The sequence below is a fragment of the Phocoena phocoena genome, chromosome 1, assembly GCF_963924675.1.
Source record: "Phocoena phocoena chromosome 1, mPhoPho1.1, whole genome shotgun sequence".
Lineage (NCBI taxonomy): Eukaryota > Metazoa > Chordata > Mammalia > Artiodactyla > Phocoenidae > Phocoena > Phocoena phocoena.
Genome location: NC_089219.1, coordinates 13,056,387 through 13,081,106, shown reverse-complemented (window position 1 = coordinate 13,081,106; position 24,720 = coordinate 13,056,387). Strand labels below are relative to the sequence as shown.

At 54.6% G+C, this 24,720-nt stretch overlaps 1 protein-coding gene across 1 annotated transcript; it reads left to right on the top strand.

Moving 5' to 3' along the window:
* The first annotated feature begins 812 nt into the window (after window positions 1-812).
* On the top strand, window positions 813-24,504 carry RCC2 (regulator of chromosome condensation 2). Its single transcript, XM_065886147.1, has 13 exons — window positions 813-940; window positions 1,972-2,257; window positions 7,841-7,934; window positions 10,932-11,075; window positions 13,653-13,784; window positions 14,153-14,241; window positions 15,586-15,700; window positions 17,793-17,959; window positions 19,809-19,989; window positions 20,285-20,390; window positions 21,236-21,308; window positions 23,298-23,375; window positions 24,161-24,504. Exons 2-13 carry the CDS (start codon window positions 1,979-1,981, stop codon window positions 24,263-24,265), a joined length of 1,563 nt encoding a protein of 520 aa, XP_065742219.1. The 5' UTR covers window positions 813-940; window positions 1,972-1,978; the 3' UTR covers window positions 24,266-24,504.
* The last annotated feature ends 216 nt before the right edge of the window (window positions 24,505-24,720 follow it).

Here is a 24,720-nt window from a genome sequence, read left to right as displayed (position 1 = left end):
CTTCTTCAGTTTATTCAATATGCCAAGGTGGCATAATTTGGGGTAGCATGTCTTGAACCCCATCACTTACACTTGCAATTACTTGTTGAATTATCTGTCTTACCGTTAGACTGTGCATTCCACTAGGGCACAAATCTTGTTCTCCAGCTTTGTTTCCTCAGCATCTAGCACTGTGTGTCTTGCATGTACTGGGGCCTCAGTAAATATTTGTAAAAAAATGAAAAATTTCCATTAGAACTAGCCTCCAGTGCCTCCTTGGCTTCCATATTAATTCGCTAATACAGCAAACCTTTATGTATGTAACTCTACCGTGTAACAGCACCTTGCTACATACTGGGGCACATCCATAGGCAAATAAAATAACAGCTTCTCTCTGCACAGGAGAAAATTATTCAAATTGTATTCATCTTTCATTCCACTCAATTAGGACACGTCCCTTGTTGGCGGATTCGTGAGCGAAGTAACTATTTTCCAGCGAGTGTCCTCAGGTGACCTGTCTAGACATGCCCAGGAAAAACAATCTAACACTCTCCTAACCCCCAAAGTAATCTCTGACGCGCTGGACGTGCTGCGCCGCCTGCGAAACGCGCAGGACCGGGGAGCGAAGGCTGGCGGCGTGGCGCCCAGCGCAGGCTTCGGTGGGCCGGGCTGCCCCGCGGGCGAGGGCGGGGGCCGGGCCGCCACCGGGTCCGCCGGCCGGCAGGGGGCGCGGGCGCCCCGGGACCCGCGCCGCCTGCCCCGCCGCGCGTTCGCTTGCCGCCCGGCAGCACATGTGTTTCTGTTTTGTGTTGTAGCATTTGTTCTGGAAGCTTGTATTTACATTTTAAGTGTATCTGGTGAGTGGGCTGGAGACCTCGTCTGGGCTGGGGAAAAAAAAGCCCTTCGGTTCTTTTAGTCTCTCCTCTTCCTTTTTTCTCCGGTTTCTCATCACTCCACGCAGGTAGGGGCTGAAAATGAAATCGACAATGATCAGTTTGCGGGGTCTGGGAAAGTTTTTTTTTTAAAGAGGAGAAAAGGTAAAAAAAAAAAAAAAAGAAAAAAAACCTGGGGGAGGTTGGGGGAATTGAATGAATAAAAAGGGGAAGGAAGGCGGATCCACGTGGTTTAATCGGAGACAGACAGAGATCCCATTGTTCAAAATCAATTTTAAGGAAAAAAAAAAGCAGACAGGGCGAAGGGGCAGGGACGCTGGGGGAAAGTAGCGGCGGAGCCGGGCACTTTGCAGCCGGGATCGGAAGGCTCGGCTGAGCCGCACGCTCGGGGAGGGGCCGGGAAGAGTGTCGGTCACCATTAAAGTTTTTATTTTTCGTGTCTGTGCGAGCAGGTGTTTGGGGCCGGGGGCCGGCTCTATTGCGCCACCACCCTCCCACCCTTCTGTGGGGGGCAGCCAACCCTAAGGGATTCGGTTAGAGCCCGAGGTCGGAACCCCCAAGCTGGAGCGGAATTGGGGACTCAGGCGGGGGGTGGAGAGAACTGCATTTGAGTGGGCTTGGGGAGGGGGGTGCGGAGACAAAAGCAGCAGGTGGGGCCGCCGCGGAGGGGGTAGCTCCTTCACCAAGGTGCCAAAAGGGGGTCTTTGAAGTGTCCCAAAGCCTTCTCTAATTAAAACCTCGGGGATCAGAGACTTCCTTTTTCTCTCCCTTTACTTTTTGGGGACCTGGCTGCAATTATGATGCGATGTAGGCAAACCTAACTTGAGGATGGGCCCGGGGGGGGTCTCCATTTTTTTTCTTTCCCTGAGCGGATTGCAGTCGGGGACCTGGGCTCCCGTGCGGGATTCCCCGGAGGAGGCGCGCCGGGGCCCAGGAGAGGCGCGATTTCCTCCCGGCTCGCCCCCTCTCCGCCCACCCCGCGGCCGCCACTTTGGGGAGGGCAGGGGAGGAAGTGGAGGCCGGTGGCTCGGCTGCCTCCCCTCCCCCCGCGCAGTTTATAACCCGTCCATTGTGCGCCGCTGCCCCGTGTCTCCTCCAGCGCGACCATGCCCAGGAAGAAGGCGGCGGCGGCCTGGGAGGAGCCGAGCTCGGGCAACGGCACGGCCCGTGCCGGGCCCAGGAAGCGCGGTGGCCCGGCCGGCAGGAAGCGCGAGCGGCCCGAGCGCTGCAGCAGCAGCAGCGGCGGCGGCAGCAGCGGCGACGAGGACGGCCTGGAGCTCGACGGGGCCCCCGGAGGGGGCAAGCGCGCGGCGCGGCCGGCGGCAGCCAAGGCGGGCGGCGCGGCCGTGGTCATCACCGAGCCTGAGCACACCAAGGAGCGCGTCGTGAGTGCGGGGCCGGGGCAGGGGGCCGGGGGGCAAGGGCCGCGGCACGTCACCGCGCGCGTCCTGACCGGGGGCGGCGGGGCCGGCGCAGGCCGCGGGCTGAATCATCCCCGCCGCCACCGCATAACAAAAGGGCGCGGGGCAGGCGCGGGCCGGGGCCTACCCGACCCCGCCGCCGCCCACCCGCGTGGCCGTTGGCCGTTGGGGCGCGCGACCCGGGCCCCCCGCCGGGGGAGGGGCACCCGGAGCCCGCGCCCGCCCGCGCGAGGGGGTCATGGCCCCGCCCCCGGCGCCGCTCGAGCCGACTCCCTCCGCCTCCCCTCCCCCTCCCGCCCCGGGAAGGGAGACTTTTCCAAGTTGTCTCCGGCCGGAGGAGGGGAGGCGCGCACCGGGCCCGGGGCGCGGCGCAGCGTGTCCTCGGTCGCCCCTGGTCCCCTCTGGCCGCCGCTCGGCCCCGGCACCGCGGGGGAGGGGGCCGCCAGCGCGCTGCGGGAGCGGCGGTTCACGCCGGGGCTTTGAGGTTCCCGCCGCCTCGGCTCCGGCTCTCCGGGGGGGCGGGGCTTGGCGGCAGCCGCGCATGCCCCGTGCGGTCCTGCGCCGTCTCGCGCCGCCGGGGAGGCGGGGGTGGCGGGCGCCGGGGAAGGGTGCGAGGGCGCATGCTCCGGAGAGCCCTCCCCCTGGAGGTCGGGAAGGGCCCCCACACCCCCAGAGGTGTTTGGGCTTTGTTCGTCACTTGTGGTCTGAGGGAACGGGCGCTTGGTGTGGGCTCGGTGCAGCCTCCCCGCCCCACACCCCCGTGGTCTGAGTGGGCTTCAATTTGTTCATTAGAGTTCGGCCTTCAAATCTTAATTAAGATCGTGACCAATTCATATGCCTGCAAAACCCTGCGGAGCAAGAGATGTTACGTGGGTTCAGTGATGCTCAAACCCCACGGGTTTAGTGTGGAACATGTGTTTAGGGTCAAAGCTTTCACCAGATGCTCAGATAACTCCAAAAGAGTAAGAACTTGCACTCAGGGTCTGGAGTCTCACGGTCTGGAGGGATCCTTTTCTCAGTCCGTACCAGCATGATTTCCCCCGGGGGAGTTCAGACAGTATTTAAATGGTTAAAAATAATTGCACTTCTAGGTCCACTTTATAGGTGAGAAAACTGGGGCACAGAGTCTAAGGGACTAGCCCAAGATGACATGGAGCTAGATTTCCATTGGGCTCAGGGTTTTTTTCTGATGTCATCCTTAACGCCTCTGCAAATTGTTCATGTGGAGATGGCTTTGTAACTGCCATCTCAGTGGAAAGGGTCAATGTGTTAGATGGTGGAGGAGGGTGATGTTAAGGAGAGCCTGTATCACTGAAACGTGTCACCTGGGGTTGGGGACCAGGCCAGGGCCAGGGGTCATGGCCGTGGCCACAGTATTGAGAAAAGGGAGCGCAGGGACTGTTTTCCTTTAACAAATGTGATCTTCTGTGCGGGACTCCAGACATTTTCCCTCCAATCCTGGTGTTAAGAGGGAACTGAAAAGAAAGGTCAGCTGGGCTCTGCCTCTGCTGCATTGTCTCTCCAGTGTTTCCAGTCAACCTTTTAGAGTAATGAGTTTTGTTATCAGGAAGTAAAAGATTCTTACCGTGATGCTGAGATTCACCCAAGGAGGTAGTCACGGAGAGAGAGCATGTGCAGTGGACTGGCCAGCACACCATCAGGAGACTGAGGGTCCAACGAATGATGCTCTTCTGTGCTTCATGGAAAGTGCACACCTCAAGCTTTAAGTCACTTTCACTTTTAGCATCCGTTGGTCCAGGGTCAAGGCCAGGCCCAGGCTGTCCCATTGCGTTCCCAATGCCTTGCCCTAGGTGGGCATTGCCCCGAGTCCTGGGTGAATCCCTGGTGCCGGGTTCCTAGACTCCAGGGGAAGCGCCTGGGAAGCAGTCCTGAGAATCCTGTCTGCTGCCACAGACCAGCGGCCGTCCCCAGCTCTTTTCAGAAAGAGACTTTTTACTGAGAGTTTCGCAAGCCTCGCTGCCGTTCAGGGCTGTTGGAAGGAGGTTTGTATGAGAGCAGCTGCCAGGAGTTGTCTGAAGCCGTGTTGCCTTCAGTTACCTCAAAGCGGCAGATGTTGGGCTTGTGAAAGATGAACCCCAAGTACTTGTATGGTTGAGGGACAGAGTTGCCTTGAGGAAAAGCTGTGTATTTTTATGAAACATTCTTAGGATTTCAGTCTCGGAAAATGCTCTCTCCAAGGACCTCAGGTTTCCGTGTAGTTGTATCAGATGAGCATTTTACGACCCTCTAGGTTTGATGCAGCCCGAATTCCCTGTGAACTTCATAACCCTGTCGGTAAAGCGAGCAGCCTTGGCTGACTCCTAGAAGACAGGTGAGTGTCACAAGCTGTCCAGGTCTTTGTAGTTCTTCTAGTTTTGGGTTGCTCAGGTTTTGTGGGCCCTGAGACAACTCTGTTCCGTCTGAAAGGACCAAATAAATACAATTGAAAACTGAGCTTGAAGCCTGTCTTAGTCGATATTGATAGCCCACTAGGGAATTGTCGTTGCGGCCCTTTCTCTGAGTGGTCTTCCCTCCGCCGAGAGCGACAGCCTTCTAAATGGATGCATGTTAAAGATTGACTCTCAGCCTCGTAAATATGTTCCTGGCACTTGGGCAGTAATTCAAAAGTCGCTTTGGACCAGAAACCCCATTTTGTTGATTGAAGAAGCTCGGAGCGTGTGTTCCGGCCAGCGAAATTCACCCATCCTGTTGGGAGACTGTTCTCCCAGCTTTTCTGCCACATGATCTTTAGACATGGGCAGTATGTCTGCTGATTTCATCCAGAAAACAATCTCTTGACCCATCGGTGAAGCCCAGGTTACACCTGGGAGGGTCCTGTAACCTCTGGTGCTTGCAGGCCTGGCAGCTGTCCCTGGGGTTCCTCTGGATGGAGCCCCCGGCATCCAGGGTCTTTCCCACCTGTGGGCGGGTTCAGCTCTGTGACAAAGAGGGACATGGGCTGTGATTTTTTTTTAATTTTATTTATTTATTCATTTTTGACCACGTTGGGTCTTCGTTGCTGCATGTGGGCTTTCTCTGGTTGTGTCGAGCTGGGGCTACTCTTTGTTGTGGTGCGCGGGCTTCTCATTGCGGCAGCTTCTCTTGTTGCAGAGCACGGGCTCTAGGCGCGTGGGCTTCAGTAGTTGTGGCTCGCGGGCTCAGTAGTTGTGGCTCGTGGGCTCAGTAGTTGTGGCACGCAGACTCTAGAACACAGACTCAGTAGTGGTGGTGCACGGGCTTAGTTGCTCCGCGGCACGTGGGATCTTCCCGGACCAGGGCTCAAACCCGTATCCCCTGCACTGGCAGGTGGATTCTTAACCACTGCACCACCAGGGAAGCCCATGGCTGTGATTTTTAAGTGGGTGTTAGGAGTTCTGGTCCTTACTTGAATTTTTTATTTCATATAAGGTGGAGGGAAGAATTGAATTATAAGCAGCCTACAGCAAAGAGTTATATAGATGATAACATCTAACGTGTGAGGAAATGAGGCCCATGACAAAAACACAGTTAAGGTACGGCTTACCACCCTCCTTGGACCACTGTCACTGGAGGAAACAGTTGACCAGTGTTGATCAACGTTTCCCACAAACACCTTGTGTCAGAAGGCTTGGGGTTTTGTATAAATGCTCAGCTGGCTCGATGGGCCAGTACACATAAGCCTTTGTCCACTTGTGCAGGTGCTGGCATCTCCAGGTCACAGAGGAGACCCTGCTCGTGCCCAGGGTGATGGCAGCTAGTTCTGGCAGAGCTGCAGGTCCCGCGGCAGCCAGCAGCACTGCCGACCTGTTGCTGTGCTGAGCGCCCCTTGGTTGGAGTGGTTTAGCCGTATCTGCCCACCTAGGGGCCGGTGGGGGCAGCCTGGCCTGAGGTCACGGCTCTTCCGGAATCCTCTCCCCACCGTCTGGCCTGGTAGCTCATCCCACGGTGCTTTGGTCCATTCTGAGTCTCTGCTGCCCCTCCACGCAGACCCGAGGAATAGTGGAGAGCAAGTCAGTATTGTGGGCAGAGACCCAGGGCTGCTCCTTCCACTGGGAACTTGACAATCCCCTGATGCTATTTGTCTCCTGCAGCAGACCTGTAGAATGTTCCAGCCAGGCCCGCCAGTTAAACAAAGAAGGGGAGATAACCAGGGGAAACTCGGCTCCCATTCAAGTAATTGGAGTCTGGGTGCTGTGGGGTTGGACTACCCCGATTAAGGTCATTCTCTGAATAATTGAAATGTGGCGAAGTCATCCTCCAGTCCTGGCTGCTTTGTCGGCCCTTTGCATTGCTGACCGTGGGTGCGCCCTGTAGATGGACCGTCTGCCTCCAGCCCTGTACTCGTGGCTGAGCGGGCGAGCATGACAGGACCGGCGGGTGGTGGGCGGGGTGTGCCCGTGACATCGGGTTTGGGTTGCCCAGAGTTCCCGAAGAAACGGAATGCCCCCCATAAGGATGTGTTCCTCTTACACATGCATGTACTGGGCTGCCAGCACGTACCGCCCGGGCAGTCACTGTGTAGGGCTTAGAATGACTGGGTTTGCAGCTGTGTGGCCTTTTTCTCCCTCAAAGCCTTCCAAGAATGCTTCTGTAAACCGAAGGAAGACTCCTCCTTTGCTTTTAACGTCCTGGGATGCTGATGATGTAAAGGATGAAAGCAGAACGGGAAGTTACTGCTTCCCTTGCCTGTGTGGAACTAAGTGGAGCCTTCAGAAGTGGATCTTTGACTAACAGTCGACTTTAAAGAGTGTACTGGGCATCTCAGAATCGAAGGGAAGGGCTGAGCACAGAACGAGTGCCACCCGGACTCAGACAGTGGCCTTTTTAAGTGGTACATGCTCCCCCTGTGACAGTGAGAGCGTGCGGCCCTAGTGATGGAGGATGGGGACTGAGGTATACTGGCGGGGCCACTGGCCATCGGTCCCCTGGCTCTCGGCCAGCAGTGAGGACGAGCCCATCGGAGGCTGCCTCATCTGATCCGCCAGCCCCACGTGGGTCTTCCTCCCTCCAGTGGAGGAATGAACACGGGGCTCTGCTGTTTTCCCCCGCGGAAGGCTCCTGGCAGCGAGGGCAGTGCACAGGGAGGATAGGAAAGTCAACCGATGGGATCGCTGTGCAGAGATGCCCCGGGCCCCCAAAGCCTTCAGGTCCATGTGTGGTATGCTGTGCTTGCAGCGGGAAGATGCAGCCTTGGCCCTGAGGACAGCGGTTTTAACACTCACTCCCTGTGTGACACAGCAGGCCTATTGCAAATACCTGTACAAGGCAGTCTGCAGAGCGGAGGGGAGGAATTGCATTTGGCTTCTTTTGTAGGCTTTTGCCAAAGATGTTTTAAAGAGAAATCAAAGGATAAAAAAGACCCTGGGCTTAACCGATGAGCTGCCGGGGCAGGTTCGGGATTGCACGTATGGAAGGGGCTGGCGAGGTGTCCCTCTGTCCGCTGTGTGAACCGCTGAGGGACAGCGTTAACAATGAATTATTTTGTTTCCTGCTGTCGTTGGACAGATGTGGGAAGCTAGAAGCAGCGTTACAAGCTAATTCTTTCTCCCTCTCTCTTTGTCTCTGTAGAAACTTGAAGGGTCTAAGTGCAAAGGGCAGCTTTTGATTTTTGGGGCAACCAACTGGGACTTGATTGGTCGAAAAGAAGTGCCTAAGCAACAAGGTATGAGAAACAATTTCTAAAGAATAGAAGACGCTGCTATTGATTGAGTGCTTCCTGTGTGCTAGGTGTCCAGTGTGATTCTGGTGACTGTCCGCAGGTAGGTATTACCTTTACAGAAGTGCTCAGAGAGGCCAAGCGACTTGCCCAGGGCCACACAGCCACTCTAGTGATGGGGCTGGATTTGAACCCGGGTCTTGGGCAAGTCTCTCTCACTTGGGTACAACTCTGCTTTTGAAAATTCCGTTGAGATTAAACAGAAAAATATAAGTAATAGCCTCAAATAAACCTCGACACCTTTTCCCATCTTCTCACGTCACTTATTTTCATTAAAATGAAGAGGCTGGTGCTGTGGAATGTCAGAATGTCCTCGATATTTGTCACGTGTCAGATGGCGAACTTGCTAGACGTTTCAAAAGAGTCCACGTTTCCTTGCAAACTGCCAGGTTGTTGCGGGAACTGGTTTGACAGAGCAAGTAGCAGTCTGGAGTGGAGGAAGCAGGGGAGTCCTAAGAAGTATCTTAGCCCCTAGATGTTTTTAGAAAATTGGTGTCTTTTCTCGGGAGAATACTGGCCCATCCAAGAGAAGTAAGGCTGGTACTTTGCCATATTTTATGGCTTCTTGATTTCATTTGGAAAGATTCCCAAAGTACTTCCCAGCATTGCCTGGTGAACAAATATTTGCACACTGACACTCCCTGGGGCCTCAGGATGGGCAGTGGAGATGACCTTAATCCATGAAAACAGCGGGCGGGGTTTCAGCGGCACTCAGGATCCAGATGAGTTAGAAATGGGTTTGAGCCATTTTCTTCCTGTTGGGAAAAGTGCCCAGCCTTCAGGACCAAGCTCTCAGCCTGAGCTGCCTGATGGCTGGTGTCACCTGGAACCTCTCCTGGGACGTGATAACATCAGTCTCCCTGCCAGCCCTGGCGCAGGTGTCGCATTGTTTCTCCAAGCTGTTCTTTAAATGAGTGGCCCACTTGCAATTAGAGACACGCAGGCCCCAAGCGGGAAGTAGATTCCAGAGGGGAACCCATGGCAGAGCGGGGCCGCCTCTAGTTGAAGGAATTTTGCCCCACTTGGGCTCATTTTAAGAGTGCCTTTTTGCCTTCTCCGAGGCCCACCTTTGCTTCCCAGGTGTTTCTCCCTCTGAATGAAGTTTTATGTAATTAAACAAAAATTTTAAAGTCTTGCAGTGTCTTTCGGCTCTCTGTGAACTAGCCAGTAGACGTAATGGGAAGGGAGGGAGAATTTGTTTTCCCACGGGTGCCAAACATGAAGGGAAGAAGGATTTCCCCTCCCGCCCTCACTTTTCCCAGTCCGTCCCAGCTGCCTTCCTTCCGAGAGCCCATCGGCTCTTGGGTACGCGTCACCGGATCTCATAAAGTCAGCAGCCTCCTTCGTTTTCAAGATAACACGGTGATTTTGTGCTCCACCTCTGACCAGGACCAGGCCCTGGGCATTAACGACCTCCAGCCAGGCCTAGCGGCCCGGGTCTGCTGCTCTGCATTTCGTATGACTAGGATCCCTCTGAAGAAGGTTCCTTGGGAGGCCCCGAGAATCCCTGCCTCTCATGAGCTGATGACATCTTGGGCACTGACATTCGTGGAGCTCATGCAGGGAAGATGCTTTGGCAGATCAGACCATCTACTCAGCCGTGAGGGGGTCCGCTTAGCCACTCTGCGTCATCCTTGGTGTCCCGTGGCGTCTCCTGGCACTGCGTGTTGTCCACAAGCATGGCACACGGCAGTCATGCCACCATGATGAGCAGACGTTAGCATAGGTGTGAAGGCTGTCGTTTCTGGTTTGCTCTTTCCCAGGAAATTGCTGGGTCTTCTTTCACCTTTCAGTGGTAGAGGAGCGTCTTCGGGTGGAGAAGCTCAGGGGTGCCCTGAATCATGGTAGGGAACTTCCCTCTCTTGCCTGACCCGCCCCAGGTAGTTAAATGAGAGGCCGCACCCAGCACCCTCTGCTGGTGGGGTGTGGGCAGGGTGGGGACAGACGGGAACAGTTCTACAGACTTTCTCGCGTGGAGCCAGGTACTTGATGGAGAAGTTGACCTCTCAATCCGTTCCTGCATCCAGGTCAGTCTGACACAGTTGATTTCGGCAGCAGCTAGCATTTCATAATAGTCACCACGGACCTAAAAATGGGCTCGTTTTTCTGTCCTTGAGAGCCCCAAGTTGAGGAAATTAAGCCCCAGATCGGCCACGCCCTGTCCACTAACAAGGTGAAGTGGGGGGTGTGATGGAGGCGGCTGTCTCTCCCCGCCCCCCCATGCCCGTGAATGCTTCCCAGTGCCCTGCCCCAGGCACAGGGAGGCCCTGGCCCTCGGGGTAGGAGGCACGGGAACTCAGTAGGATAAGTGCTGTGACAGGATTCACAGGCGCTGGGGTCCAGAAAGCAACGAGTTGAAAGGGGGATGCGGGCAAGGAAGGCTTCCCAGAGCAGGGGGTGTTTGACCTGAGGGGTGAAGAACAGAGGCAGGGGGCAGGAAAGGGCCTTCCGGGGGAGCAAATACACGGGCGGAGCTAGGGGTCATGACTCGGCCAGCTTGATGGGACTCCTGAGAAAGATGGGGTGCAGGCTCGGGCTTGGCCCCCAAGGGAGCCTCGTGGCTGCAGGCCCCCAGCCTCTCCCCATCCCCAGGTAGAGGGCTGGGAGGGAGCTGTCGGGAGGGTGAGGGAGACTGGGGGTCTTCTACCTGCTCTTCGGGGTTGGCCCCCAGCCCGGCGGGGCTGCAGGGTGGAGGCGGTGGCCCCTGCTTTTCAGCCACTGGCTGTTGGGCAGGTGGGTTCGGGCCAGAGACGGAGGTGGAGCGGTGTCAGTGCAGATGGCCACTGACGGGTCCACACCACTGGTGCGCTGCCCCGGGAGCCCCCAAGGGTGGGCTTTACGTGGGGAGTGGGGGGCGGCCCTCTGGCTGGTGACACTGGGGCAGCTCTCAGCACCCACCGGGGCTCTGTGGCCGTTTGATGTGTGTTCCCTTTGCCTTCGCAGCCGCCTACCGCAACCTCGGTCAGAACTTATGGGGGCCCCACAGGTACGGGTGCCTTTCGGGCGTCCGGGTACGGACGGTGGTGTCGGGGTCATGCGCCGCCCACAGCCTCCTCATCACCACGGAAGGGAAGCTGTGGAGCTGGGGTAAGTACCACGGGGACGCGGCAAGACCCGTGGCGTGGCCCGCGGGTGGGCTCCCGTCCCCCATCCCCTGGAGGGGAGACCCTCGTCCGCCCTCCGGGGCTGTGCTGCTTGCTGTCCGTTTCCTCTCTTCCTGATGCCCGGCTAGTCTGTGACCCGTGAAAACATCACTTCCTCCCCTCTTCTGCCAGGTTTTGGTCTGTACGTAACCCCCGATTTCTCTGAATCCTCTTCTTTAGGCAGCCTTTTCCCGAACGTTCTGACTGACTCTGGATCTGATATCGAGGTGTGCCTAGTATTGAATTCCTGTTTTAGGTGTGCTGTCCCCCCAGCACACAGCACGGTGTGACGTAGACCTCTGTTCTTGCCACTTTAAATGCCACCAGCTTTGACATCTGCCACTGCCACGTGGTGACACCAGCCCGAGTCTCTGTTCCTCTGTTTCCTGTTCCATCGCCCCAGAGAGTTGAGTTTGCTCTTTCCAAGGTGATCTGCTTGCCCTGCCGCTGGACTCCCTCGCCTGGGTGCTGGGGGGCGCTGTCCTTGTCTTCTAGCCTCCCTTCCCTTTCAGGGTCCCCTGCAGAGTGCTTCCACGCCGCCTGCCCTGTTGCCTCGTCCAGAGCCTTCACACAGGTCCCAGCTGGGGCTCAGTTTCCCCCACGCCCTCTGCTGCCTCCTGGGCTCTTCTTCCCGCAGGCGGTGTTGGCGTTTGTCCTCACCCTTTGTTTCTGGCCCTTTGGCTAGCTTTGGGTCCATAAGACTGCATTTTTATTTTGGGATGTTTGAACCTTTTTTTTTTTTTTTTTTTTTTTTTTTTTTGCAATTTCATGAGTGGCTGTACCAAAGTCCAAATACATTAACATCTGTTGTCTTCCCTGCACTCTAATTTTGTAATTCTGTTGAAAAAAAGCTAACAAATGTGTCTGGCCCAAATTTAAACTTCATAGTTTCTCGGTGACACGCTGACATCGCCACGATTTTCGTTTGCTGCCAGTTGGCGCAGGGTTGTGTCCCTCCCCCAAAACCCCCTTCTGCCCATCGCGCCAACCCTGAACGCAGCCTCCTACGTCGGGGTTCCCAACTTCAGGTGTCCTCTTTCTGATCTCTCTACTGAATGTCACTTTCGTGTTGCTTCTAAAAACGTCCCCTCTGCCGACCCCCTGGGCAGGGAATGATTCTAAAAGCTGTGCATCTGACCTGCCCCAGAACAAAGACGTGTCCCATGAGCAGAGTCGCCGCTGTAGGGGGGATGAGCCAGTGGGAGTGTCATGAGTCCACAGTGAGTTCCTGGAAGGCTCAGGGCCCAGTCCAGCGCCCGAGAGCCTCAGTGCTGCGGCCCAGAATTCACGGGGTCTGCACCCGTTGACCACCTGGGCCTCTCGAGCCGAAAAACCGCGTCCGGTGCTCGTTCGTGCCTTTCACAGTGAACTTGGGCAGTTTCCACTAGAAGCTGGTGTCCGCCTGTCCTGCTGGAGCGCCATAATCAAAGCCTGAGGACGGTTTTCCTGTAGTAACGGCGGCTGGTCACCCCTTCTCGAGCCCTGTCCAGGACAGTTGAGGCTCATCTTTGTGGCTCTGCTCCCCCTCTTTCATGACTGCAAGGTCAAAGTTCATTGTTGGGGAAGGATGTGGAAACCTCCCCTGCTTTCCGAATTGCCTGGCTTTCTGGCCCCATAAAATCTCCCGAAATGTTCAGTAACAAGTGTGGTTCTTCTCTTAGAGGTACCTGGGAGAGGCCCACCGAGGTGCTGAGTTTGGAACCCTTGTAGCCTGTGTTGAAAACTAAGTACGGTTTAGGGGGGCCAGCCTTCCGGCCCCCCAGCTCTCCACACCTGCTTTGAGCTGCAGGGCTGTGTCGGGGCAGGACTGTGGTGCAGAGGGCCTGGCAGGTCTCGGCCTCCGGCACCCCCCCCCGCCCCGATTCCACGCCAGCACAGCCCCAGAGGTGGAGGTCAGCCCGTGGCCAGGGAGGGCCTGTGTTCAGAGCAGGCCTGGCCTTTGGCTGTCGCTGGGGTTCACGTGGCTAAGCGTCCTGCGAAGGCTGGTCCGTGGGAGGTGGGCTTAGAGAGGAGAGAAATACAGGGTCCACGGTAGACGCCTGGGGCGCTGAGGGAATCAGACTCCTGTGAGGCAGGTGTTACCGTCTTAAAATACCTCGGAGTGAAGTGAATGAAGGAACTGGCGTCCGGCAGGTGTGGTGAGAAGTGAGAGCTGTGAGCCTCCCTGAGCTCGTCCGCTCGCGTGCACCGTCCAGGTTGAACCTGGTTTTCTTGCATTTCCCTCGGGGGCAGAGAGCTGGTGAAAGTGCTCCGATCTGTCCCAGCCACTGCCCCAGAAAAGAGGGTCAGAGCAGGTGAGGTGGTGGCTGGTAGCTGCACGCCGAGGCGACTCTGGGGACAGCCCTGCGTATCTCATCTAGTCACCCGACCCCACCGGCAACCTTGAAAGGCTGGCATTGCCTGCGGAGCCGGGCTTGTGGGTTTGGAGGGCGCCTTCTGGGAGACCCAGCCTCGCCCGGCAGCTGCTCCAGCCGCCCTCTCTCCTCCTCACCGCTTTATCTATCCTGCTCCTGACCCGCAGGGCGAAATGAGAAGGGCCAGCTGGGCCATGGCGACACCAAGAGAGTTGAAGCCCCCAGACTCATCGAGGGGCTCAGCCACGAGGTGATCGTGTCCGCGGCGTGTGGGCGGAACCACACCTTGGCCTTGACGGGTAAGGAAGGGCCGCTTCCCTCAAAATGGGGTTAGAGGCCAAATGGTCCCCCTGGGGCAGGGGGTGGGGCTGCCCCCGTGACCCATGGTCACGATCAAAAAGATGCCCAGGGAGCCCGCTGGGCAGCTGCTTGAGGCATCGGGAGCCTCGCCCACGGGTACCAGTGGCTGGGGCAGCGGGAGGGTCTCTGCTGGGGAGTGGGTCTGCGCTGAGGTATCCGCCCCACCCCGTTTTGGAGAATTGTCTCTCTTGCATTCTTCCTGGCGAAGGAGCTGTTTTTATTGTTTTAGAGCCTTTGATTCCAAGCCTAGTTCTGAATACTCAGCATTACTTTCCCTTTGGTGATGAATGTTGTTCTCTCGTTCCAGAAACGGGCTCCGTGTTTGCGTTTGGGGAGAACAAGATGGGGCAGCTGGGCCTCGGCAACCAGACGGACGCCGTGCCCAGTCCCGCACAGGTGCCCGCCCTCCTCCGCCTTCAGGGCCTTTGTTTCTCGTTGCTTTGGGGTTGGATTTTCTGGGGTGAGATCAGACATTCCTCTCCATTGTTTGAGTTACTGGGTCCCTTGTAAAAGGAGGATCTCAATGCTTTGAGCGGGTCAGGTTTAGTAGATGTTCACAGGCGAAGAGCATCTCTAGAAACAGTTTTTCATTCCGACTGAAATAATTTGTTCCAGAGGCCTGTTTGCAGCCTGTTCTATTCCAAAGTGAGAATTGTTACATGGATGTGATTGGTCTTTATCTGAGAATACTCTGAGTTTTGACTTTGTAACAAGTCACCGGCCAGGTACTTAGAACACAAATAGGAGGTCGGTCGTCTCTTATTCCTGAGAAACTTTGGAGTCATTTGGAGGAGTGGGATTTATACCTAAAAAGTGAACTACTGACATAAGGCAGCAGGACGCTACAGTGAGTGTCTGACGAGGGAAGGGACTTGGGTTTCTTGGTCTTAAAAAGAGACCTTGACCTTGACCAAACGTACCTATAGTTTGGAGGATTTTCGAGGTGTTGCTGTTTTGTTAGCCATTTGCTCTGCAGTGGAATGCGACGGTTCGCAGAGCGAGCCGGGGCCGGGACAGAGCCCGGGACTCAACATCCCCTCTCCAGTCTCATCGCCTTTCCCCGCGATTTCCCGGGATGTTGGTACTTCACACCCTCCAGTTCCTCCAGTCTGGCTTTCCCAGACCGATTAGTTTGCAATAGCGAGTCTTCTAAGCACTTTCTCAGATTTGTTTCCAAATCCCATGCCAAATTACTCAAGGCCTTTGCTGTCTTCCAAGTTCCTAATTTCGAACCATTATATTTCTTCTTCACACCTTCAATTAAGGCTAATTAGCAAGCGGCTCTTAACAGTAGTAAAAGAGAGTGTAAAACAGTTCATTTTACTGGTTGGCAACAACGCTTATAAAAGCTTTTCTTTTGAAAGTTGCGTGACATCAAAACTAGTGACTAGAGTGGGATTTGGGAACTACACGTGATTAGTTTTGTTTTCTGACACCTTCGTGCCCACGCCAGTCAGTTGAATTCGGCCTTCACTGGGCACCAGGACGTGGGAGGCACAGCGTGTTGTGCATTTTGAGGGTTACAAAGACCCGGGGACATGATTTGCTTGTCTGAACTGACTCTATACTGGGAGGTGTTTCTTTACATGCATCCTACGCCTTGTTGTCAGCGTTGTTGGGTCCATTAGAAGTCCTTTGTAGCCTAGTAACTGTTTCACACCAACCTGTGGGGAGGTAGAGACTTTATCAATCTTTAAAAAAAAAAAAAAAGTCTAAAAGTCTGCTGTCTTTTCTTTTCAGATAATGTACAACGGGCAGCCAATTACCAAAATGGCCTGTGGGGCTGAATTCAGTATGATAATGGACTGCAAAGGAAACCTCTATTCCTTTGGGTGCCCTGAATATGGTCAGCTGGGTATGCAAAGTACATTTTTTAAAAGCTCTGTAATCTAACTATGTTCAGAACCAGAAGTCAGTGTGGGGCTTGCACACACATGGTAGAAATGTGGGTAATTGATCGCAGATAATGGCCTTGATCCATTAAGTGGATGTCCTGTTTAGTGGACCAGCCTGTCGTAGTTCATGGGATTGTGGAGTCTGACAGTGACTTGCCTTAATGAAAGTCAGGGCTTGAGTCTGACAAAGGTTTTTTTTTCTGATTTGGGAATTCATTTTTGTATAAAAGGATATCAAAGCTTCTTTCTTTTAATCAAACCACCTTCATTCATTTTCATATTTAAAGATTTGCCTTCATTGAAAGTGAGGAAATTATACAAGAATAAGGTTGTTTTGAAAACCTCGGCCTGAGCCATTATTTCAGGTATACACATGAAGAGCCCAGTATCATGAAAAAGTGGGATTGTCTTCCGGATTTTCATCCCTAAACAGAAGGGATGAAATTTACTTATTATTCATTGAGTAGAAAAGTAAAACTCAGCAGGTAGTTCTCATCAGTTCTCAGCGAGTGGAAAATGACTCTCCATCCTGACTTTACAAGGTCTCCATTTTCTTTTCCCATCTGACACCGAAGTGTTTTTTTTTTCCCTTTCTGCCGTCTTCCCACCTTCCAGCTCCTTCCAAGTGGGAGGTGAGGAGTGGGCGCCCTCTGCTGGCTCCTGAGTTTCACGCTGCTCCGGATCCTCTGCAGCCCCTGGATCTGGGTTGCCTGGGTCTCCACGTCATTAAAAGCAGGCAGATGGAAGATAGTATAAATAGAACGAGGAGCATCTCGCTGGCCTTTAGACTTTAGGGAACAGTGACTTTGTGAAACTAAATATACCTAAGTCAGAAGTGAATAAGAGAGAACAGCCCCATGCACATTCAGCTTTGGTTGCCAGGGAGTTGCCAGAGAGTGTTGGAGAGACCGTCTCCATGCAAGTTTCTGGTCTACTTCCGGAAACGTGCGCAGCCCCCCTCTGCTGTCTGTGGCTGCCCCAGATCTGCAGACAGGCAGCTTGTCGCAGCAGGTAGGTTTTCCTTCAGGGAAATGAAATGCCCCTGGCAATGATGATGACAGCTAACATTTAGTGAGCAGTTGCCATGAACCAGTCCCCATTGCAGCACTTTATACCAAATCTCATTTGCTTGGTTTACACTTGTTTAAAGGTATTTTGAGAAGTTGGCTTGATTTATATCTACAGAGTCAGTTAATCTTCCCAGTTTATTTTAAAACCGGTTTTCAGTGTGATTGTCCAAACCCAGAGAGATCCCTTTTCAGAACTAGAACTTGACCTCGGAAGGTGCATCCCCAGCGTGCACTCACCCCCGTGCTCGCTCCCACGACGTGTCAGGCAAGGCAGAGGCGAGAACGTACGTTTAACTCTGCTTCAACGACCACGATGATGTATTAGGTTACTGGTAATTCATAAAAAAGCAAGCCTGGAGGGCTTCCCTGGTGGCGCAGTGGTTGAGAGTCCGCCTGCCGATGCAGGGGACGCGGGTTCGTGCCCCAGTCCGGGAAGATCCCACGTGCCGCGGAGCGGCGCTAGGCCCGTGAGCCATGGCCGCTGAGCCTGCGCGTCCGGAGCCTGTGCTCCGCAACGGGAGAGGCCACAACAGTGAGAGGCCCGCGTACCGCAAAAAATAAAATAAAATAAAAAGCAAGCCTGGGAAAGTGGCTTGAACTTTTTTGTCCATTCTCGGCCCATGCAGGGCTCCTTGAGGCCCCCGGGTGGGGCACAGAGAAGACCATTCCTTTGGATCTGGAGCTTCCCGCTTTTTTGTCCACAGCCCAGCCCAAACGTAGACTCGCAAAGAATTTTCACAAAAGTCCTCGTTACAGATGGTGTCCTTGGGTGTTTCTTACTCTGTTCTATTCATTTTTCAAAAAAGGAAAAAACTGGTTTCAACCCACAGCACCGATTCTATGCCCCACAAGTTGGGTCGCGCCTCAGGTTGGAGAACACTACCTTGGTTGACAGGAGTCCCCACGAGGACCTGCCCAGCCTGGCTGGGCAGGTGCTCTGTGCTATGGCCGCTGCTGACGGCCGGCCCTGTGGTCGCTGCAGGACACAACTCGGACGGCAAGTTCATTGCCCGGGCGCAGCGGATAGAGTACGACTGCGAGCTGGTGCCCCGGCGAGTGGCGATCTTCATCGAGAAGACGAAAGACGGCCAGATCCTGCCGGTCCCGAACGTGGTGGTACGGGATGTGGCCTGCGGCGCTAACCACACGGTAAGGCTTGAGCGTTTCTGGCCTTTCTTTGGCTTCCAGGGTGTCACCTCAGTGGAGACCCTTGGCTTTGCAAAGCCAGGAACTGACCCTGGCCCCCTCGACATCCCGCCCTCCTCAAGGGCTTCACACCCTCAGTTGTCCCGGGGCGTCATTCTCCCCTGACAGCTTCTCCGTGGCGTCCACAGATGTAGCTGGACGTGCAGACGCTTTGGGTTGGGATCATACAGTAAGAGTTTCTCTGCTTTTGTCTAATAGAACATCATGGATGTTCTCCCAGGTCGATAGACAATATCTCAGACGGGGTGTTGAACAGACTCAGTCATTAAGGGTGTTTCCTTAAAGGTCAATCTAGATAAACGGCAATAAAATTTTGTATGTGCATCTTTTTTTTTTTTCTTGGCCGCTCGGCATGTGGGATCTTACTTAGTTCCCCGACCAGGGGTTGAACCCGTGCCCGCCGCAGTGGAAGTCTTAACCACTGGACTGCCAGCGGAGTCCCTATATGTTCGTCTTTTTATCTTAGTTGCCTTCCTGTGGTTATTTTGCCTGAAAATGCCTGAGAGTCAGACTTGGTTCTCGTCTCGCTTGAAGGAGCAGGGCCGGGGCTGAGAGTTCAGAGGCAGGTCGGTCTCCTGTGTGCAGGCGACTGGCTGAGTGACCTCAGGACTGGGAGCTTTCAGTCCCTTCAGGTCCAACAACTGATTCTCCCTTGTACAGCGTAGTCAGGAGAAATAGATCTTACTTAGGCCCCTGGTGTCAAATCATGTTAATAAGTTGTACATTCACATGATTCAAACATGAGACATCAGGGATGCTGTGAAGAAAAGAAGATGGATTTTTAAAATTTTTTATTTTTTTTAATTGAAGTATAGTTGATTTACAGTGTTGTGTTAGTTTCTGGTGTACAGCAAAAGCGATTCAGTTATACATATTCTCTTTCATACTCTTTTCTGTTACGATTTGTTACAGGATATTGAATATAGTTCCCTGTGCTATGTGCTAGGTCCTTGTTGGTTATCTATTTTCTATATAGTAGTATCTGCTAATCTCAGACTCCTAATTTATCCCCTCCCTGCTTCCCCTTTGGTAACCATAAGTTTGTTCCCTATGTCTGTGAGTCTGTTTCGTAAATAAGTTCATTTGTGTCACATTTTACATTCCACATATAAGCAATATCATATGGTCTTTCTCTTTCTGACTGACTTCACTTAGTATGGTACACTCTGGGTCCATCCATGTTGCTGCAAATGGCATTATTTTGGGTTTTTTTCATGGCTGAGTAGTATTCCATTGTGTATATGTACCACATTTTCTTTATCCATTCATCTTTCCATGGGCATTTAGGTTGTTTCCATGTCTTGCCTATTGTAAGTAGTGCTGCAGTGAACATAAGGGTGCATGTAAGAAGATAGACTTTAAATTGTTGACACGTCACTGTGCACACTGCACCTGTGACCAGGTGGAGGTCACCTGTGTGAACCCGCATGAAGGAGAATCCAGGGTGGGCGGGGCTTTTCCTCTGGGCTCTGTCTGCAGTCTAGTCAGGATTGAAATAGGAGGTAGAGTGCAGTGGCCTGCTCTGGAGATATCACCCTTGTGTTTCTGATGAGGGAAAGGGGAAGACTTGTGGCTTTAATAACAATAATTTGTTAGGGATGGAAAATGGTGTCCCTGGCCAGGAAAACATCCTCGCCATGTGGACCCGCTGCTGGTGCCTCCCCTGTCAGAGGCAGGTGTGGGTCATCTTGGGTGTTTCTGCCCTTTGCCCTCAGCCCTGGCCACAGGCTCTCAGAACAGCAGCCACCCCGCTTGTCCCCTGTCCCAGCGCTGCATCTTCTCTCTCCTGCAGCTGGTCCTGGACTCCCAGAAGCGCGTCTTCTCCTGGGGCTTCGGTGGCTACGGCCGGCTGGGCCACGCCGAGCAGAAGGACGAGATGGTTCCCCGCCTGGTGAAGCTGTTCGACTTCCCTGGACGCGGGGCGTCCCAGATCTACGCTGGCTACACCTGCTCCTTTGCCGTCAGCGAAGTGGGTCAGTGCTTCCCCGTCTGGGCCTCGGGAAGAAGGCATCCAGGGCCAAGTCATGGGTTTCCCTCCCTGGCTGTGTGCTCTGGTGGGGAGTCCCGTGACCCTTGCCCTGTTCAAGACCAGGGACCTTGACTTCATCGACCTCCCGGCTTCTTTGGACAGAGCCGCTTGTGGTCACCGGTGCCAAGCGCCGTGCCTGGCGGGTCCCGGTCCTCTTCCCTTTCTCCTTTGATGTTGCTGAGATGAGGATCCAGCTCTTGAGATGATGATGACAACGGAGACGCGTTTGTCTTTCCCAGGTGGTCTGTTTTTCTGGGGGGCCACAAACACGTCCCGGGAGTCCACCATGTACCCGAAGGCCGTGCAGGACCTCTGCGGCTGGAGAATCCGGAGCCTGGCTTGTGGGTACGTGGCTGTGTCTCCCGGTTGGACACAGCCGGGAGGCGCCTTGTCCCTTGAGGGCTCCACTCTTCCCATGGGGCATAGGGCGCAACAAATTCTAGAGTCAGGAAGGGGAGGGACCGTGCTTGGGGCAAGAGGGGTTGGGAGGTCTTAGAACGGGTGACTCGCTTCGCTGCTTCTGAGGGTTTCTTTCTTCGAAGGCTTGGTGTGCTCTGTTCATATTACAGGTTCAGATCATATTTAGTTAGGAGATTTTAGTTCCTGTGACACGGTGGGACCAAGAAGGTATCCTCAAGTCGGCGATTTTCCGTCTATTTTGAGGACACCTGTTGAGCTCCTTAGCGCTTCCTGATGAGGAGTTTGATAATGTTCACTGCCTGCCGGGTTTTGGGGAGATGACAGACAGTGTAGTTGTTGGGGCTTCAGTGTGGTTTTAATCTGAAACCTCTAGCCCTGCCCAAGTCGTCGGGCAAGTTCCGCCCCCTTTGGAATAGACTCTCGCTTCATCCTGATTTGTTCTCTTCTCCTTTTCCCAGTGTGTTTATTCATCTAAAAGTGACCCCCCCGCCACCCCAAGAGCCCTAGAGCCCGAGTGGGGTGGGGCGGGGTGATCTGGGGCCCCGAGGCTCCCTGGCTCTAAGGGCTTCTGCAGTTTGGGCCTGCGCGGGACAGCATTTGGGCTTCAGAAGCAGCCCGTTGGCCCTGTGCTGTGTTGTTTGGAATGGAGTTTTTAGTGGGCCCAGCTTGATTTTAATGCTAGTAGGTCACACCCTGCAGGGGCTGCTGGGTGGGTGCGTTGCAGCGCTGGGCCGCCGCCCCCGGCGGTGACAGCCTCTGCCCGTTTGCAGGAAGAGCAGCATCATCGTGGCTGCGGACGAGAGCACGATCAGCTGGGGCCCGTCGCCGACCTTTGGGGAGCTGGTAAGCTGGTCCGCGTGGCGGAGGCAGAGCCCTCTCTGGGTTCCCTGAACCACCCCTGAAAACTCGCGGGAGGAGAGTGTGTGCGTGCATGCGTGTGTGTGTGTGTGTGTTGTTGCATGAAGGTCTGCGATATTCCCTAATGTTTAGATCACTTGAGGTTTAATGAGTTTGCTCATCAAAGAATTGTGAAAGTTCTTTCTGTCCACATTGTTAAGTTGAAATGGGGAAGTTTCAGATCCCATTTCCCCTCATGTTTTGTAAACCGTTATTGCGGGATGATGTCAGTAGGAAAGAGGATGGTTTCTCTTCCCTCTCCCCAGGAGAGTTTCAGTCGACAGGAACAGCTTGTCCTTTTAAACGGGTGGGGTCAGTTGTGACCATGCATTGAATCTTTCTGGTTTTCAGCCTCTTAGGTCTTTGGGGGACATACTTCTCTTATTTTTCCTAAATAAGTTTGTCTGTGTTCCTGCTTTTAATCTCAGTCACTTGAGTGACTAGAACCCACGGCCCTCGGATTCCCCCACACCTTTGACCTCCTCAACCAAACGTCTGATTCTTAGCTTTCTGGGGCGTGGTGAGTCCTTAACTTTTAACGTCTTCATCAAGAACAGCCGGGCTATGGAGCTCATCCTGACGGTCTACCTGTTCTACCTGCAATTTGATCGTCAGCCTGGCTCTTTTATTTCCTGCTGGGAACTCGGCCTATTTTCCCTTCCCTCTGCTCTCATGGGTAGGAGCTGATGGGGTGATGGAAGGAGGCGGGTGCTTCTTGACCCCCTGCGCCATCTCCAGGGCTGGTGGCCTGAACATGCCTTTTCCTCGGAGCTGTGTGCCCGCTTTCAGTCTGGTGGCTTCAGAGGGGGCCCCACGTGCCGCACACGCTGGGGGGCCCTTCAGAGGTGGCCCCATATGTGGAAGCTTGAAAGAGACTGAGAACCTGGCCCAGTTTTTTTTTTTTTTTAATTTATTTGTTTATTTTATTTTTGGCTGCGTTGGGTCTTCGTTGCTGCACGCGGGCTTTCTCTAGTTGCGGCGAGCGGGGGCTGCTCTTTGTTGTGGTGCAGGGGCTTCTCATTGCGGTGGCTTCTCTTGTTGCAGAGCACAGGCTCTAGGCGTGAGGTCTTCAGTAGTTGTGGCTCGCAGGCTGTAGAGCGCAGACTCAGTAGTTGTGGCACACGGGCTTAGTTGCTCTGCGGCATGTGGGATCTTCCCGGACCAGGGCTCGAACCCGTGTCTCCTCGAACCCTTGGCAGGCGGATTCTTAACCACTGCGCCATCAGGGAAGCCCCCTTGCCCAGTTTTTATGGGTTGTTCTTAGAGAAGGACAGATGTTCCTAGGGCCCATCAGAAATAGACTCTGAGTATCGATTTGGAGACTAGAGGGGAACGAGGGGGACTTGGGGGGCAGCCTCTCGGGTGAGGAGTTGGCGTGGCACTTGGCCGGTGGCAGCTGAAGCTCATCTGCCACGTGGGCCCCTCTTTGAGCTGAGCTGAGTGACCTGTCCACCTTGAAATCACCCATCTTCACACCACAGCACGTGACAGAACCCCCACCCCCACCCCAAGCAGTCCTTGACCGTCCCTTCCATCTCCGGTGTCCTGGAGTCATTGCTGATCATGGACACAGCTGGGGACGGGGGCAGCCGGCACTCCTTGTGACCTGGTGGCCCTGAAGGGCCACAGTTGCCATTTCGTCCTGTCCTCGCCATGGTGTCATCTGACCAGTGACTCTCCCTAAATGGTGTCCTCATCACATAAACCCCTATAGCTTACGTCTTAGCGTCTCGGGCCTGGGGTTAGGAACCGGTCACCTGCTGGCACCTGTGGATTCTTGTTGCTGCCCGGGCCTGGCTTTGGGTATGAGACGGCGGGGCTCGGCCACAGAGGCTTCCGGGCCCGTGGGAGGTCCAGCCACATGGTGAGGTTCCCTCTTTCTGACTGGCGTTAGTGACCCGGGTTCTGTGAGCATCCCTCTGTTTGCCTCACCAGGGCTATGGGGATCACAAGCCCAAGTCTTCCACTGCAGCTCAGGAGGTGAAGACGCTCGACGGCATCTTCACGGAGCAGGTGAGTGAGGGGCCCTGGGCCCGGGGCGGGGTGGGGGGGCGGGGGGAGCAGAGAGAAAAGAGCAGAGTTGCATCGTGCCTCTTCCTGCTTCTGCTCTTTGCAGCCCGTTTGAGCCGCATCTGACATCTTGTGTAGCTTTCCTGTGCCCCGTGCTAGAGTTTTCTGCTGGGTGACGGGGAAGGCACAGAGGTGTGCCGGCTAGGCCCCGCGGCTGCTGTCAGCCTGAGGGACACCGGCCAGAGTCCAGCCACAGCAGATTTGCTCCAGGCCGAGGGCATCACTCACGTCAGCTTGGTACCTTCACCCAAGACTCTATGCACCATTAGGCTGTGGGCAGCTGGTGGGGCGAGGTCTCTCACCAGGCTGCCAGCCCTTGTCACCGATACGCACGTGGGGCTTGTGCCCTTGCACAAGGCAGGGCTGTGGTGCAGAGAGGCGCAGGGAACAGGGAGCATGGTTCCGAGTCCCCGCAGCCTCTGCAGGCAGTCGGCGTCCAAACGCTGCTTGCGGGGGGTGGGGGGGGGGGTGCTCCTTCCACCTTGTCTCCTGGGGCCGCCCAGAAGGCAGGCTAGCAGGGCATTGGTGGCAGGTCACGTTGACACTGGTGGTCCTCAGCAGAGGGCGGCTTTTCTGAGCTTTTCAGGATGCCTCTGTTTTGACCTCTGTACTGACCCCCGTTGGCGAGCCCAGCTTCCCTGTGTCCCGTCGTCTGCGTTGGGCTTGTCGGCCCCAAACTCTGCCTAGCCGAAGCACCCTTGCCCACCCAGCGCTGCTTTGTCCCCCAGGTTGCCATGGGTTACTCACACTCCTTGGTGATAGCGAGAGACGAAAGTGAGACGGAGAAGGAGAAGATCAAGAAACTACCAGAGTACAACCCCCGGACCCTCTGATGCTCCCGGAGCCTCTCCAGCTCCACACCTCTCGCGGCAGCTGTCATTTCCACGTGCACTGGGACGGGAAGTCACACGAGGAATTTTCAAAAGCAGAAGTTGACCGAAGGTGCATTTTTGTTGAGACTCCCTGAGGTTCCATTTTTATAAGTGATTCAACGTCAACTACCTTTCCTGTATGCTTTCCAAAGTGTTTTTTTTTTTTCCCCTCTTGATGATTAATTAAAATATTTGCTCATCGTTGACTTACCATTCCTACAAAAGAGGCGGAAACTTTGAGCAATCTAGGTTTGTTTTTTGTTTTTTTTTTTAAGTTTTCCTTTTTTACCCCCCTCCCCTACATACACTTGTCAAAAGCACCCTTCCCGGTTGTGATTAACATTGTAAGCCCAGCGGGTGCTACCTGGGAGAGGAGTCGCCACACGCTCAGAAAACAGTGTCCCTGGCGGGAGCCG

Coding starts and splice junctions, on each gene's coding strand:
- RCC2 (XM_065886147.1), top strand. CDS start 1,979: ATGCCCAGGAAGAAGGCGGCGGCGGCCTGGGAGGAGCCGAGCTCGGGC. Junction 19,990..20,284: donor CTTTGCCGTCAGCGAAGTGG/GTCAGTGCTTCC, acceptor TGTCTTTCCCAG/GTGGTCTGTTTTTCTGGGGG. Junction 20,391..21,235: donor ATCCGGAGCCTGGCTTGTGG/GTACGTGGCTGT, acceptor GCCCGTTTGCAG/GAAGAGCAGCATCATCGTGG.